Below are 18,642 nucleotides of genomic sequence, written 5' to 3'. Positions count from 1 at the left end.
GGATGGAATCTGATGCAGGATTGGCTTTGGACGGTTTTGATCATGGATTCCCACAAAATGAGGTCCTCCTAAAGCAGCCATTTTGTAATGGACTTGTGTCGATGGGATACAAATATTTACATCATCCAGTGGGTCAGGTCCTCCCATCGCCCCCGCGCCAGTTGTCGTCTCCTTTCAAAAACCAACCACAAAAGAATACAGGTAACGTCTTGTTATGGCGTAGACTGAGTCGTCCATCCCTCTCCCTGGCATCCATCTTGAATTAGACCTCGGACAATGAAACGCGTTTAGTGGTGTGAGCACTGGAGTGATCCGTCTCCGCTCTCACGCTCTTCTCTAGTCGGTGTAGGTGGATCCCGGAAGCTCATTGGTCAGCGTGTGCCAGTGTTCTGCCCTCTGATTGGTGGAAGACAGACACTGCATCCAGTGTTTAAGACACTCCCCTTTGGCGTTCATGCCGAGTGTAACGCCCCCTGGAAGAAAGAACAATCTCAAGATGGTGGTACCTAATGAGGAGCCTGTGTAGGTGGATGATATGGACAGACGGCCATGTTGAATCTTACCTATGAAATCGTTGGACTTTCCCAGGTCGTAGTCCCACACTGTCACCTCCAGGCTCCTCTTCTGCAGCTCGTGGAGAGTGATTTTATAGAAGAACTCCTGAACAGAGACAGAATCGCAGTAATTACAGCAGACGCCACAGAGGAGGCAGCCATTTCATAGGCTGAAACCTCCCACAAAATGGCTGCCACCATTGTGACTAAGAAATCCTTATTCATACAAGAAGTAGGGACCCCTCCCCTGCTCCTCTGACATTCACCTCATTAAATTCTGGGTTCAGCGTCTTCTTCTTCACCGCCGTCTTGTGCTTGGACTTCTTCTCCACATCCGGCTTCAGGTAACTGGAAAAGAAGAAAGTGAAGAACTGGAGGCGGGCGGACGTTTGTACTACGGCAGGACCAAGTGGACATTTCCTTTAAGGATGACTTCTTCATTAGCATCTTATTTAGGGGAATGTCTTATATCTGTGGCGTTGGAAGTCGAGAGGTGACAAGCAGCGTCCATGTCATCTCCGTCCATCGGGATCTACTAGAACTAAGACCGCCACCCCCTCTCCTCCAGTTTTCTGCCAGTTTTCCACACATTTGACGCCTCTCCTGGGACCGGATTACTCCCACATCTCTTCCCACAGCTAAAAATAAGCGGCTTATCCCCCAGAGGCGGAGGTCTCACCTGAACACGGCCTGGAGAGCACTGGGTCTGCACAGGACCATGGCCGCAGATGGGCTTCAGGGGGCCAGACTGGGAAGTTGCTGAGCGCTCCCATTTAGTAAAGGATCCTGAAATTTGATTTGCACTATTATATGTTCTCTTGAAAGAATTACTATTTCGACACAATATGGTGCAGTATTTTCTGGGACTATATGGCGGTATTATATGCAGTATTATCTGGGCACTATATGGCGGTATTATATGCGCTGTGTATAGCAGTATTATCTGGGCACTATATGGCGGTATTATATGCAGTATTATCTGGGCACTATATGGCGGTATTATATGCGCTGTGTATACCAGTAATATCTGGGCATTGTTATATTATCTGGGCAGCATTGATTGCTATTCCACATGAGGAGTCTCTGACGGCCATTATGTTATGTTCTTTTATATCAATCGTCACATCTTCCTAATCATCATGTGTGTCCTAAGACGAAGATTTACCCAGTATCACACCGGAGAGGATTAGATACACAGCTCAGCAGACAGTATCACACCGGAGAGGATTAGATACACAGCTCAGCAGACTGTATCACACCGGAGAGGATTAGATACACAGCTCAGCAGACTGTATCACACAGGAGAGGATTAGATACACAGCTCAGCAGACTGTATCACACAGGATAGGATTAGATACACAGCTCAGCAGACAGTATCACACAGGATAGGATTAGATACACAGCTCAGCAGACAGTATCACACAGGATAGGATTAGATACACAGCTCAGCAGACAGTATCACACAGGACAGGATTAGATACACAGATCAGCAGACTGTATCACACAGGACAGGATTAGATACACAGCTCAGCAGACAGTATCACACAGAACAGGATTAGATACACAGCTCAGCAGACAGTATCACACAGCAGAGGATTAGATACACAGCTCAGCAGACAGTATCACACAGGAGAGGATTAGATACACAGCTCAGCAGACAGTATCACACAGGAGAGGATTAGATACACAGCTCAGCAGACAGTATCACACAGGATAGGATTAGATACACAGCTCAGCAGACAGTATCACACAGGATAGGATTAGATACACAGCTCAGCAGACAGTATCACACAGAACAGGATTAGATACACAGCTCAGCAGACAGTATCACACAGGATAGGATTAGATACACAGCTCAGCAGACAGTATCACACAGGAGAGGATTAGATACACAGCTCAGCAGACAGTATCACACAGGAGAGGATTAGATACACAGCTCAGCAGACAGTATCACACAGGATAGGATTAGATACACAGCTCAGCAGACTGTATCACACAGGACAGGATTAGATACACAGCTCAGCAGACTGTATCACACAGGACAGGATTAGATACACAGCTCAGCAGACAGTATCACACAGGACAGGATTAGATACACAGCTCAGCAGACAGTATCACACAGGACAGGATTAGATACACAGCTCAGCAGACAGTATCACACAGGATAGGATTAGATACACAGCTCAGCAGACAGTATCACACAGGAGAGGATTAGATACACAGCTCAGCAGACAGTATCACACAGGACAGGATTAGATACACAGCTCAGCAGACAGTATCACACAGGATAGGATTAGATACACAGCTCAGCAGACAGTATCACACAGGATAGGATTAGATACACAGCTCAGCAGACAGTATCACACAGGATAGGATTAGATACACAGCTCAGCAGACTGTATCACACAGGATAGGATTAGATACACAGCTCAGCAGACAGTATCACACAGGACAGGATTAGATACACAGCTCAGCAGAGAGTATCACACAGGATAGGATTAGATACGTATCACTGGTATATCTGCAGTTTTTCGCACGCTGCTATAATTACGGCGGCTGAGATCCAGCGCGGGTCCAGGGGGAGCGAGCCGCACGCTACACTGGATCTCTGGGATTACTCACAGGTGCCGGGGAAGTCTGAAGTCTACAATTAAATTCATGAGTGGATGGGATGAGTCACGGCGTTCTCGTAGACGGAGCCATATATGGCAGCGATGCGGAGCGGTAATTACTGCGGTCACCGGGCGTGATGAGCGAGAGGGGCGCCAGTCATTGATGCTGCCCTCTGCCAGGTCGTCCCTGTTTTCTCCAGAGGTCTGAACGTGGGTTTGGAGTAAGTCATAATTAGGGCCGCTCTCCTGTAAGTCATCTCCTCCGTGTCTTGTCCTATCGAGGTGACATGGCCGCTCTTAATTATCATCCTGAATGTTCATGACCGGCAATTGTAACCAGTGGGGAAGATGTGCAGCCGACCTAAAGACGAAGGTCGACACCACTGACAACCCACAGTGTGTCTTTGTTTACATCTAGTATCAGAAAACTGGATCTGACCTAATACGTCTCACAGCTGAGGGTTTGTTACAGTTGTATCCAGTCTAAACAATTCTCTGTGAGCTAAGAACATCAGCAGCGCACATCCCCTGTCCTTGTTACTAGAACTGATACATTGTAACAGTCTGGATCATTACCTCACAGAGGATTGTCCAGGTTGGATACAGCTGTAACAAACCCTCAGCTGTGAGAAGTATTAGGTCTGTATAGTTTCATTAAGTTTGCAATGATGGTTTGCTGACTGGAGAAGACTATGGAGATGTGACCACTAAAATATTGAGATGAGACCACTCATATCTAGTCACAGGCTGGAGAACACTATGAAGAGGAGACCACTCAAACATGGTTTCTGGCTAGAGAAGACAATAGAGAGGAGACCAATATGATACGGTCACTGGCTGAAGAAGACAATGGAGAGGTGACCACTCAAACATGGACACTGGCTAGAGAATGCAATGGAGAAGTGACCACACATATACAGACACTGGCTTGGAGTCAATGGAGAAGTAAACATTTATACATGGTCACTGGCTGGAGAAGACAATGGAGAAGTGGCCACTCAAACATGGTCACTGGCTGAAGAAGACAATGAAGAGGAGACCGCTCAAACATGGTCACTGGCTGAAGAAGACAATGAAGAGGAGACCGCTCAAACATGGTCACTGGCTGAAGAAGACAATGAAGAGGAGACCGCTCAAACATGGAAACTGGCTAGAGAATGCAATGGAGAAGTGACCACACATATACAGACACTGGCTGGAGTCAATGGAGAAGTAAACATTTATACATGGTCACTGGCTGGAGAAGACAATGGAGAGGTGGCCAGGGACAAGCATCCCGGAATCCACTCAGCAGTCCCTCAAATCTAAGGCCACTTCTTGTTGTGGGTTACATTTGGCTGTCTCGGGTTCTGTTGTAAAATCTTTACTGTCAAGCAACATCTTCATCATCCTGCCATGATGAAGAAAACATTCTGCAGATGTCCCCACAGTGAGGACAAGGACATCCACGCTCTACGATCTACTCCATTTGTTTGACGCCTAAGGAGCCTCCTCAGAAGTAATATGTTGGATTGTAATGTCTCAAATCCTCACTGCATCCCCTTCAGCGCTCTAGGTCTCAGTATATAGGGACTTATTCCAGCTTAATGAACCATACATAAAACCTTCTGATCTCGCAGGAGGTCATGATGGATGGGAACTGGTTAAGGATGAAGGTCTTACTGGGGAAAAATTTATGGATTCAAGAAGGAGAAGCTAACAACCTCTGAGATAAAGACGGCACAGAGGAACTATACAACCAAGCCAAGATTTGATACTTCAGTCACGTATGAAGAACACTGAAGATTTACGTTTGTTAACAGTGAAGACATAGACGTGATAGAAGGTATGTGCTACGATTGTCACGAAACATCCAATGCTCAAGAAATATGAAGGTTGTGAGAACAAAGAACCAGCAAAGATCTGTAAAAGAATAAGAATGATCCGGACAATGGAACCCTCTGTGAAGAATTAGGAAACAGATTGAAAGGAGTATTGGAGCCTTGGACCTTAATGTTGGTTAAGATTTTCAAGCATGGATGATTCATTGAGAACCTAAGCTGAAAATTCAGATCTGACCAGGGCCACATTGACATGGAGTTTGTAGGTTCCCCCAGTGTTTCTATGGCTTATTGTTTTATCTTCCAACGCATTTAGGGTTAATAGAGAAGATCAACTGTGAGCCGCACCTGGGACTGATGAACGCTTTCAGCAGACCACGTTACAAGAAACTACAACCCACAGAATCTTCTTCAGCTCTGACCGGGCATGCTGGGAGTTGGGGGGCCACACTTTCCTTCTGTGATCCTATTAGAAAGACCCATGTAGTATGACCACTGCGGCCAAAGTAGCATCACTGGGGTGTATGTGGGTACAGATGAGCCGTCACATCTATCTATCTATCTATCTATCTATCTATCTATCTATCTATCTATCTATCTATCTATCTACTGTACCTCATAGCTATCTAATCTATTTCATATCTATCTATCTAATATCTATCTATCCTATTTCCCCTCATCCCACATAAATAATATATAGACATTAACACTTCCTCGCTGTTTTTGTCGCTCTCCGTTAACGTGATTAACAAGGTTCTAATGTGGAAGCAGTGAAGTAAGTGAATCCCGGCAGCCGCCTCAGAGCTGCCATCCGGTAATTTGCCTGAAATAATGGTGCTTAATATAGGTGCTACATAGTGACATTGCCAGGAGGCTGAGATAGGATCGTAGCCTGATAGCATGTGAGCAGCGCTCCACCAGAAAGCCGCTAAAAACACGAGCGTCTGACGGATAGAAGAAACCTCCTCTAAAATACCGATCTCCAACATTACACATCCTCTGTGTGGCCTCATTCAGTTCCAAGATCCACCTTGTCCAACCGACCAGATGATCACCATCATTATGTGACCTCATATCTATTACAAGAGCACTGAATAATCTGACCATCTAAATCCACTATTCAAGCTTCCCCACTCATGAGCACATTACCAGGAGTGCAGTGAAGACTGACACATAGGCAGAGCAGATAAGTGGAGGGAGGGGAGATGCAGTTGTATATGCCAATCACAGTCATTTTAAAGCTAGGTCATGAATAGGCAGCTATTAGCATCGGTCAAAACCCCAAGACATATACTCAGGTCATTTACTGATTGTTCTTTCAGGTCCTGTCACACAGTACTACATATTATGCAAAGTTAAGTGTTAGTGGTGAACTTACCCAGCTTCTTCTAAAACCATCTGCTAGATCTGGCTGACTGTAGTCAGGATATCGAGGGTCCATATATTGAAAAGCCTAAAACTGGCATAAAACCGTAGAATGAAATTCATTGCAGAGCCAAAAAGTGAAAACAGAGCAATGGACACTGGGGGAAGACGAGATCATCAAGACAAAGCGATGCACACTGGAGGAAAACGAGATCATCAAGGAAAGACAGAGCGATGGATACTGGAGGAAGAGGAGATCGTCGAGCCAAGACAGATCAAAGGACACTGGAGGAAGAGGAGATCTTCAAGCCAAGACAGAGCAATGGACACTGGAGGAAGAGGAGATTGTCGAGCCAAGACAGAGCGATGGATACTGGAGGAAGAGGAGATCAAGGCAAGACAGAGCGATGGACACTGGAGGAAAAGGAGATCATCAAGCCAAGACAGAGTGATGGACACTGGATGAAGACGAAATCATCAAGGAAAGACAGAGCAATGGATACTGGAGGAAGAGGAGATCATCAAGTCACGACAGATTGATGGACACTGGAGGAAGACGAGATCATCAAGGAAAGACAGAGCGATGGATACTGGAGGAAGAGGAGATCGTCGAGCCAAGACAGATCGAAGGACACTGGAGGAAGAGGAGATCTTCAAGCCAAGACAGAGCAATGGACACTGGAGGAAGAGGAGATTGTCGAGCCAAGACAGAGCGATGGATACTGGAGGAAGAGGAGATCAAGGCAAGGCAGAGCGATGGACACTGGAGGAAGAGGAGATCAAGGCAAGACAGAGGATGGACACTGAAGGAAGAGGAGATCATCAAGGCAAGACAGATCGATGGATACTGGAAGAAGAGGAGATCATCAAGCCAAGAAGTGACAACAGAGCGATAGATACAAGAGGAAGAGGAGATCATCGATCCAAGACCGAGCGATGGACACTGGAGGAAGAGGAGATCAAGGCAAGATAGAGTGATGGACACTGAAGGAAGTGGAGATCATCAAGGCAAGAAGTGAAAACAATACAATAGATATGGGAGATTATTGGGCCAAGAAGTCATGATAGAGTGATAGACACAAGAAGAAGATTATTGGGCCAATAAGTTATGAAAGAGCGATAGATACCAGGGAAGATAAGATCGAAACAAGAAGTAACAATACAGTGACTGGAAGAAGAGGAGATCATTGAGCCAAGGAGTGACAATAGAGCAATACATAACAGAGGGAGAGAGGATCATCGGGCCAACAAGTGATGATAGAGAGATAGATACTGGAAAAACAGAGGATCATCGAGCCAAGAAGTAACAGCAGAGCAATAGATACTGGAGGAAGGGAAGATCATTGATCCAAAAAGAGATGCAGCGATAGATACCAGGGAAGAGAAGATTGAAGCAAGAATTAATGACAGAGCAATTGATACTGGAGGAAGAGAAGATTATGGAGCCTGATAGAGTGAGAGATATCAGGTAAGAGAAGCTTGAAACAAGAAGTAACGTCAGAGCGATGGATTCTGGAGGAAGAGGAAATTACTGAACCAAGAAGTTACAACAGAGCAATAGATACTGGAGAAAGGGAATATCTTTGAGCCAAGAAGTAATGACAGAGCAATAAAACCAGAGGAAGAGATCATCGAACCAAGAAGTGATGATAGAGCGATAGATACCATAAGAAGAGAAGACAATTGAAGCAAGTAGTAATGATATAGTGTGAGATACCGGAGGAGAAGAGAAGATCAACACAAGAAGTAACAATAGAGTGATAGATACCAGAGGAAGAGAAGATCATCAAGCAAAAAGTAAAGACAGGGCAGTAGATACCCGAGGAAGAGCAATATGAGGATATAAATGACTAAGATCACTCAAGAAACCAAAAATAAAATATGCCTAGAAGTAAAGTCATGACTGGAGATGAGGCCAAAGGAGAATTTAGAAACTAAGACAACTAGACAAAACAAATTATAGTAGGAACCAGAGTTAAGAAGGACTGTTGAAGAAATTAGCCAAAATGTGAAGGAACTGGAGACCAAATACTACTATAATCAGGAGGAGGAGGAAAAACAAGATCAAAGTGAAGATCCAAGAAAGAAGAACAGCTGGAAGTGAAGACCTGTCAGTATCTGAGTGACAGTCCAGATGGAGTCATAATCTAAGACTGGAAGGCACAGATGAACCAAGATCTGTAGAACCAGAATCTCCACCCCAAGCCATCTATAGATATCTTACCACATGTCTTCCTGTCATAAGTTATTGCACAACTGTCCCATGATTTATTTTTCAACACTTTTTGGTGCTGACCTTTTTCAAAAAGTTTCCTATCAAGAAATGTTCTATGAAGATGAAGCTATATGTAGCGTGGTGCATTGAGGGAACACCTCTGTGGATCTTATTGCTCGGAGGGCATAGAAGGAATAACTGCGTGTCTACTTACGTTTTGACATAAGGATCTGAAAATCCATTGACATCCATAGCAGCGAGATGAGCGCAACGCAAGATGCCCACGACAAGCCCCCCGCTTTCAGTGCTGTACATGAGAGACAGAAGGATCCTCCCTCGTTCCTCCAGTTCCCACTCCTGGCAGCGCTCCAGCTGAGGACACAAAGAAGGGGACATTCACTTACTCTATAAAATTCTATTTAATTTAAGGAATTATTAAATAATAGCTGGTGAAAGTATAAAGGGTGTTTCTTCAAAAAAACAGCACCACCTCTGTCCTCAGGTAGTGTGTGGTATTGCAGCTCGGCCTCATTCACTTCATGGAGTGGAGCTGCAGTACCAGGTGCAACATTCTCTATTCTAGATTGTGAGTGGCTCCGAGCACAGTGCCGTACATATATAATGCTGTAGGTTCAGGGACATTGCAGACGTTGTCATTGTCTATCTCCCCGTTCTTCGCTATGACTCGGCTCCCAACCCCCGCAGGTACTTAGAGAAAAAAAGCGTATAGAAAGCGGAATAAAGAGAGATGTGGAGGAGACAGACCGAAGCTACGGGGCGGGGGCGTTATAATGAAAAGCTGGATAACAGAAGAGATAGGCAGGTAGAAAGAGAGGGGTATGGGGGCTATCTATACGAGCATCATTGGGTGATGGGGGGGGCTCACTGAGTAATGGGGGCTGTCTATAATACAGGAGCATCACTGAGTAATGAGGGGCTCACTGAGTAATGGGGGCTGTCTATAATACAGGAGCATCACTGAGTAATGAGGGGCTCACTGAGTAATGGGGGCTGTCTATAATACAGGAGCATCACTGAGTAATGGGAGCCTCACTGAGTAATAGAGTCTATCTATAATACAGGAGCATCACTGAGTATTGGGGGCTGTCTATAATACAGGAGCATCACTGAGTATAGGGGGTTGTCTATAATACAGGAGCATCACTGAGTAATGGGGGGCTCACTGAGTAATGGGGGCTGTCTATAATACAGGAGCATCACTGAGTGATGGGGGGCTCACTGAGTAATAGAGTCTATCTATAATACAGGAGCATCACTGAGTAATGGGGGGCTCACTGAGTAATGGGGGCTATCTATAATACAGGAACATCACTGAGTAATGGGGTTGTCTATAATACAGGAGCATCACTGAGTAATGCACGGCTCACTGAGTAATGGGGGCTGTCTATAATACAGGAGCATCACTGAGTAATGGGAGCCTCACTGAGTAATGGGGGCTGTCTATAATACAGGAACATCACTGAGTAATGGGGGGCTCACTGAGTAATGGGGGCTGTTTATAATACAGGAGCATAACTGAGTAATGGGAGCCTCACTGAGTAATGGGAGCCTCACTGAGTAATGGGGGCTGTCTATAATACAGGAGCATCAATGAGTAATGGGGGCTGTCTATAATACAGGAGCATCACTGAGTAATGGGGGGCTCACTGAGTAATGGGGGCTATTTATCATACAGTGGATGTCTACATCACATCAGGTCCTGGATGTAAAGCCCCCAGAGCAGTACTAAGAAGATGGTGGAGTAGTAGTCACTGGTCACGAGTCTCACCTCTTTCAGGTAACAAGAAATCCCCCGGAGTGCAGCTGACATTGAAGAAGGGGAGGACAACTACAGAGCGGAGAAAGGAAGGGAAGAAGGAGTTATATAACAGTAATGATATATAATATAATGCTTCATTTCACCCTCTTAAAGGGACAGTCCAGCATATTCATATTACATTGTTTATACCCATCAACCCCTCTACGCTGTCTCTCCTGCAGAAGCTTCTCCTCCTCTTGGCGCTGTACATCCAGACGGGTTACACACATTAACAGACTGGTAGAGAAGGGAGGACTCTGCCCGCAAGAGCTTACAATCTATAAGGGAATCTCCATTCTCTTCTCCAGGAGAAAACCACACTGCTGATCCTGTATCCTCCTATAGGAGCTGTCCACACTGCCGGTGCTGACCCTGTATCCTCCTATAGGAGCTGTCCACACTAAAAGGTGCTGATCCCGTATCCTCCTATAGGAGCTGTCCACACTGCCGGTGCTGATCCCGTATCCTCCTATAGGAGCTGTCCACACTGCCGGTGCTGATCCTGTATCCTCCTATAGGAGCTGTCCACACTGCCGGTGCTGATCCTGTATCCTCCTATAGGAGCTGTCCACACTGCCAGTGCTGATCCTGTATCCTCCTATAGGAGCTGTCCACACTGCCGGTGCTGACCCTGTATCCTCCTATAGGAGCTGTCCACACTAAAAGGTGCTGATCCCGTATCCTCCTATAGGAGCTGTCCACACTGCCGGTGCTGATCCCGTATCCTCCTATAGGAGCTGTCCACACTGCCGGTGCTGATCCTGTATCCTCCTATAGGAGCTGTCCACACTGCCGGTGCTGATCCTGTATCCTCCTATAGGAGCTGTCCACACTGCCAGTGCTGACCCCGTATCCTCCTATAGGAGCTGTCCACACTGCCGGTGCTGATCCTGTATCCTCCTATAGGAGCTGTCCACACTGCCGGTGCTGATCCTGTATCCTCCTATAGGAGCTGTCCACACTGCCGGTGCTGATCCTGTATCCTCCTATAGGAGCTGTCCACACTGCCAGTGCTGATCCTGTATCCTCCTATAGGAGCTGTCCACACTGCCGGTGCTGACCCTGTATCCTCCTATAGGAGCTGTCCACACTGCCAGTGCTGATCCTGTATCCTCCTATAGGAGCTGTCCACACTGCCGGTGCTGATCCTGTATCCTCCTATAGGAGCTGTCCACACTGCCGGTGCTGACCCTGTATCCTCCTATAGGAGCTGTCCACACTGCCGGTGCTGATCCCGTATCCTCCTATAGGAGCTGTCCACACTGCCGGTGCTGATCCTGTATCCTCCTATAGGAGCTGTCCACACTGCCGGTGCTGATCCTGTATCCTCCTATAGGAGCTGTCCACACTGCCGGTGCTGATCCTGTATCCTCCTATAGGAGCTGTCCACACTGCCGGTGCTGATCCTGTATCCTCCTATAGGAGCTGTCCACACTGCCGGTGCTGACCCTGTATCCTCCTATAGGAGCTGTCCACACTGCCGGTGCTGATCCCGTATCCTCCTATAGGAGCTGTCCACACTAAAAGGTGCTGATCCCGTATCCTCCTATAGGAGCTGTCCACACTGCCAGTGCTGATCCCGTATCCTCCTGTAGGAGCTGTCCACACTGCCGGTGCTGATCCCGTATCCTCCTATAGGAGCTGTCCACACTGCCGGTGCTGATCCTGTATCCTCCTATAGGAGCTGTCCACACTGCCAGTGCTGATCCCGTATCCTCCTATAGGAGCTGTCCACACTGCCGGTGCTGATCCCGTATCCTCCTATAGGAGCTGTCCACACTGCCAGTGCTAATCCCGTATCCTCCTATAGGAGCTGTCCACACTGCCGGTGCTGATCCTGTATCCTCCTATAGGAGCTGTCCACACTGCCAGTGCTGATCCCGTATCCTCCTATAGGAGCTGTCCACACTGCCAGTGCTGATCCCGTATCCTCCTATAGGAGCTGTCCACACTGCCGATGCTGACCCTGTATCCTCCTATAGGAGCTGTCCACACTGCCGGTGCTGATCCTGTATCCTCCTATAGGAGCTGTCCACACTGCCGGTGCTGACCCCGTATCCTCCTATAGGAGCTGTCCACACTGCCGGTGCTGATCCCGTATCCTGTAAACCTAAGAGACGGGGAATTATATGTCTGCTCATCTTGTCAGGATGGACTGAAGCGGAGCAGATTGAGGATCTGAGAAGCTGCAGGGACACAACCAATGGATCCCTGACAAGGAAAGCTGGGTGACAACTATTGGGCTGTAGTTACAGCTCTGGCAGGGTTGCCAACCGTCCAGAACTTTCTGGAAGGTCCGTAAAAATTGACGTTTCCGCGAGTTTTCTCAGCCTAGTGGTACCTGACTAGATTATTTTGGTGGTAATTATCTTTTTTTTATAATTTTACAGCTCAGAATAAGTTCTCATGCACATGAATGTATTTTCTTTCCACGTTCGTTCCATTGTTTTTGCGGACCATATGCAGAACCATTCATTTCAATGAACCATTTCATTTCAAAAAACTAAAGTTACCACGTGTGCATTCCGTTTCCGTACGTTCCGTACGTTCGTTCCGCAAAATACATCTGCTTGTGTGCATGAGCCCTAATTGCTGGTGACGTCAGTATGTGGAGCTGTAGGCACGGATTACTTCTAATCTTCATCATTTATTATGGTTTTGCGAATGTTGGCTGTCCGTGATTTTGGGATAAGTTGTCACTCAGCTTTTCCAATGTACTGAATTTAAGATCCTCCTCAATAAAAAAGCAGGGCGGTCTGACTGTATCTGCGCCACATAACATTAACTTGTGCCCCCCTCCCCCAGATCCGTGTCCTCTATGCCCCCGGCTGTGTCTCTCCTGGACGTCTTGGTTCTTACAGGGATTTGCCGCTCCAGACAGAGGTTGAAGTGCTTCCTCTCTCCGGGCTTCAGCCGCCGCAGCGGGACGCGCGTTTCTCCAATAAACTCGTTATGACTCAGTTTGTCTTCATCGCACACGGAGATCCTGAGGAGACAGAACGGTATCTGGTGAGGAGGATGGAAATCTCCGGACATCCGGTCAATACAGGGGAAATCGGGCCTCAGGCTACAGGAAAAGTTGGCCATTTTTAGACATTCTCCTAATTTCAGCCCCGGTAATATGACCGTATAAAGCAGTCATAATGCTGCCATATACAATGCCTATAATACTGCCATATATGGCTGAGATAATACTGCTACGTACAACCACCAAAATACTCCCATAAATAGCCCCATAATACCGCTGGGCTAATACTGTCATATAATGCTGAGATAATACTGCCATAGATAGTCCCATAATACTGCTTTACAAAGCTGAGATAATACTGACAATGCAGAGATAGTACTGCCACATCATACCGCCATAGATAGCCCCATAATAGTTCACTATACAGACCCCCAAAATACTGCATTATAAAGTTTAGATACTGTAATACCACCATATAGTGCACACAAAATACTGTCATATACCCACCCATTATACAACAATATAGTGCCCAAATAATATGTGCACATAATACCGCCATATACCACTAAATTATTCTGAGTGATTTTATTTTAATTCTGGTTAATGGCGGTATGACACTGGCTGATGGTATAACGCTCCGGCCGCTCACCTCAGTATCTTCTTGGCCATGTCTTCAGAGGTGATGCCGCAGTAGGTCAGGTTCTCGTTCCACGTGGGGTTCAGCGTGTTCCTCACTATGCGCGTCTTCAGCTTGTTTGCCTGAGGGAAGAATTTCCACCGTTCACATTACGCAGTCTCGTAAATACCTGGTACATTATATAGAGGGGGGAGTGGGGGGGGCAGTTATATACTGAAAATGTGGGGGAAGGGCTCATTCCAGGGACCGTCTGAGATCAGGAGAATTCATGGGCCCTCTGGGCTGGTGGTTCCCCGAGCACCGGGACAGTCACTCCCTGCCCGCCGCCCAGGTCAGTCCTCCCCGTTTCAGCGTAGACGCCCCACATCGCCAGACTTTACTAATAGCATTAATCCAGGCCCGACTAGTGGAGCTCACTGCTGGATGGAGGTTATTAAGGCCTTAATAGGCGAGCCCAGAGAGACTCATTAATCTAGTCCCAGAGACTGCTGTGGCAGCGGCTCGGTGGGTTCAGTGCGTGGCACTATCAGATTGCCAGCGCCCCGCAGAATTAGCACGGTATAACGAACTGAGAAGAACAACACGCATAGGGAGGGCACAGAGCGGGCACATATGGCCAGGATGGGCAGGGGCACTGCAGGGAGTCGGCAGGACATGGCAGTATAGGGCTAAGTGACCAGCTGAAATATGACTGATCACCCGACTAACCCTGGCAGTGCCAGCTACATCCCTGGGCAATGTCAACCTATATCCCTTGTAGTGCCAACATACATCATCCTGGTGGCAATGCCTTTGGCAATGTCAACTGATATCCCTGGCAGTGCCAGCTACATCCCTAAACAGTGCCAACCACATCACCTGGGTAGTGTCAACCTATATCCCGGGCAGTGGTAAACTACATCCCTGGCATCGCCAACCTACATCCCTGGAAAGTGCCAACTTACATCACCTGTGCAGTGCCCATCTACATCACTGGGAAGTGCCATTGCAAATCCCTGGCAGTGCCAGCTTTCATCACCTGCGCAATGCCAACCTACAGGGCCTATAACAATCTACTACTAAGAAGAGGACAATGGACGCCGCACCTTGCAGGCTCCCGGCAGGAGGTGGATCTTCACGTAGGGGTCGGCGAGGCCATTGAAATCCATCGGCTTGAGTCCCTAAAAAAGAGGAGAGAAGGTAATGATCTTGAATGTTTATACTCCAGTCACACCCCAAGCTGCACCAACCATTCTGCAGTCCCTGTCACCACACTGCTTCCCTCTATGGGCTCAGCACCTGTACCCGCGATCTACCGTACAGCGATGTGGGAGATGTAGTGCTTATCCATGCAGCGTGCGGCGCATCGGGGGATCCCAAATGGGCTGTGTCTGAAAAATTAGGACTGGGGCTTTGGATGTGACTAGAGTCTCACGATCAGTACTTGTATAAGGAGTAAAACTGCAACCAGCCCTATAAAAATACTGATCCTGAAATGGTGTCACAAGTCACACTCAAAGCTGCAGTCCTGTTTTTTCCCATTTAGTTTTTTACATTTCATCCAGATTTCCAGCGTCATGATCACATGGTGGACCCCCGGTCGGGCCCCATGGCGCGGTCTGGTGCGGAGCCTCGGATCTGTGTCACTAATGGGATTAGTGGATTTCATGTGTCCGCAGGGGATTACGGGTAAAACCTGCTGAGGGTTTATGTATTCGGAGCAGTGAAGATTATAGGGAGGAAGCTCAGGAGTCGCCCGCCCAGTGCCAGACTGTGCTCCACGACTGCAGCCGAGGGGTAACTGGAAGCTACTGACAGCAGGACACCAGGGACAGCGGGACACCAGGGACAGCGGGACATCAGGGACAGCAGGGACAGCGGGACACCAGGGACAGCGGGACATCAGGGACAGCGGGACACCAGGGACAGCGGGACACCAGGGACAGCGGGACACCAGGGACAGCAGTGACAGCGGGACACCAGGGACAGCGGGACACCAGGGACAGCGGGGACACCAGGGACAACGGGACACCAGTGACAGCGGGACACCAGGGACAGCGGGACACCAGGGACAGCGGGACACCAGGGACAGCGGGGACACCAGGGACAGCGGGACACCAGGGACAGCGGGACACCAGGGACAGCGGGACACCAGGGACAGCGGGGACACCAGGGACAGAGGGGGACACCAGGGACAGCGGGACACCAGGGACAGCGGGACAGCAGTGACAGCGGGACACCAGGGACAGCGGGACACCAGGGACAGCGGGGACACCAGGGACAACGGGACACCAGTGACAGCGGGACACCAGGGACAGCGGGACACCAGGGACAGCGGGGACACCAGGGACAGCGGGACACCAGGGACAGCGGGACACCAGGGACAGCGGGACACCAGGGACAGCGGGGACACCAGGGACAGCGGGGACACCAGGGACAGCGGGACACCAGGGACAGCGGGACACCAGTGACAACGGGGACAGCAGGACACCAGGGACGGCGGGACACCAGGGAGAGTGGGACACCAGTGACAGCGGGACACCAGTGACAGCGGGACACCAGGGACAACGGGACACCAGGGACAGCGGGGACACCAGGGACAGCAGGACACCAGGGACAGCGGGACACCAGTGACAACGGGGACAGCAGGACACCAGGGACGGCGGGACACCAGGGAGAGTGGGACACCAGTGACAGCGGGACACCAGTGACAGCGGGACACCAGGGACAACGGGACAGCGGGACACCAGTGACAGCGGGACACAAGGGACAGCGGGACACCAGGGACAGCGGGACACCAGGGACAGCGGGGACACCAGGGACAGCGGGACACCAGGGACAGCGGGACACCAGGGACAGCGGGACACCAGGGACAGCGGGGACACCAGGGACAGCGGGGACACCAGGGACAGCGGGACAGCAGGACACCAGTGACAACGGGACACCAGTGACAACGGGACACCAGGGACAGCGGGACACCAGTGACAACGGGGACAGCAGGACACCAGGGACGGCGGGACACCAGGGACAGCGGGACACCAGGGACAGCGGGACACCAGTGACAACGGGACACCAGTGACAACGGGACACCAGGGACAGCGGGACACCAGTGACAACGGGACACCAGGGACAGCGGGACACCAGTGACAGCGGGACACCAGTGACAGCGGGGACACCAGGAACAGTGGGACACCAGGGACAGCGGGGACACCAGTGACAACGGGACACCAGGGACAGCGGGACACCAGGGACAGCGGGACACCAGGGACAGCGGGACACCAGTGACAGCGGGGACACCAGGGACAGCGGGACACCAGGGACAGCGGGACACCAGTGACAACGGGACACCAGTGACAACGGGACACCAGGGACAGCGGGACACCAGTGACAACGGGACACCAGGGACAGCGGGACACCAGGGACAGCGGGACACCAGTGACAACGGGACACCAGGGACAGCGGGACACCAGGGACAGCGGGACACCAGTGACAGCGGGGACACCAGGGACAGTGGGACACCAGGGACAGCGGGACACCAGTGACAACGGGACACCAGTGACAGCGGGACACCAGTGACAACGGGACACCAGGGACAGCGGGACACCAGGGACAACGGGGACACCAGGGACAGCGGGAACCAGTGACAACGGGACACCAGGGACAGCGCGACACCAGGGACTGCGGGACACCAGTGACAACGGGACACCAGGGACAGCAGGACACCAGTGACAGCAGGACACCAGTGACAACGGGACACCAGGGACAGCGGGACACCATTGATAACGGGGTCAGCAGGGACAGTGGGACACCAGGGACAGCGGGACACCAGTGACAGCGGGACACCAGTGACAACGGGACACTAGGGACAGCGGGACACCAGTGACAGCGGGACACCAGCGACAGCGGGACACCAGTGACAGCAGGACAACGGGACAGCGGGACACCAGTGACAGCGGGACACCAGTGACAACGGGACAGAGGGGGACGCCAGGGACAGCGGGACACCAAGGACAGAGGGGGACGCCAGGGACAGCGGGACACCAGTGACAACAGGACACCAGGGACAGCAGGACACCAGTGACAACGGGACACCAGGGACAGCGGGACACCAGTGACAACGGGACACCAGGGACAGCGGGACACCAAGGACAGAGGGGGACACCAGGGACAGCGGGATACCAGTGACAACAGGACACCAGGGACAGCAGGACACCAGTGACAGCGGCACACCAGGGACAACGGAACACCAGGGACAGCGGGACACCAGGGACAGCGGGACACCAGGGACAGCGGGGACACCAGGGACAGCGGGGACACCAGGGACAGCGGGACACCAGGGACAGCGGGACACCAGTGACAACGGGGACAGCAGGACACCAGGGACGGCGGGACACCAGGGAGAGTGGGACACCAGTGACAGTGGGACACCAGTGACAGCGGGACACCAGGGACAACGGGACACCAGGGACAGCGGGGACACCAGGGACAGCAGGACACCAGGGACAGCGGGACACCAGTGACAACGGGGACAGCAGGACACCAGGGACGGCGGGACACCAGGGAGAGTGGGACACCAGTGACAGCGGGACACCAGGGACACCAGTGACAGCGGGACACCAGGGACAGCGGGACACCAGGGACAGCGGGACACCAGGGACAGCGGGGACACCAGG

At 50.3% G+C, this 18,642-nt stretch overlaps 1 protein-coding gene across 1 annotated transcript in view; it reads right to left on the bottom strand.

Annotated features, from left to right (window-relative positions):
- Positions 1-336: 336 nt before the first annotated feature.
- The window catches only part of DOC2A (double C2 domain alpha), a 32,412-nt gene continuing 14,106 nt past the window's right edge, over positions 337-18,642 (bottom strand). The window contains exons 4-11 of the mRNA XM_040440593.1: positions 15,076-15,150; positions 14,003-14,112; positions 13,245-13,371; positions 10,356-10,415; positions 8,781-8,938; positions 821-902; positions 564-660; positions 337-473 (exon numbers count right to left, since the gene is read on the bottom strand). Coding sequence (XP_040296527.1) covers positions 337-473; positions 564-660; positions 821-902; positions 8,781-8,938; positions 10,356-10,415; positions 13,245-13,371; positions 14,003-14,112; positions 15,076-15,150 — 846 coding nt within the window. The remainder of the gene's footprint in view (positions 474-563; positions 661-820; positions 903-8,780; positions 8,939-10,355; positions 10,416-13,244; positions 13,372-14,002; positions 14,113-15,075; positions 15,151-18,642) is intronic.

This window comes from Bufo bufo, chromosome 7, assembly GCF_905171765.1.
Source record: "Bufo bufo chromosome 7, aBufBuf1.1, whole genome shotgun sequence".
NCBI classification, from domain to species: Eukaryota; Metazoa; Chordata; class Amphibia; order Anura; family Bufonidae; genus Bufo; species Bufo bufo.
The sequence above is the reverse complement of the archived record's forward strand: the minus strand, read 5'-3'. Positions and strand labels throughout refer to the sequence as shown.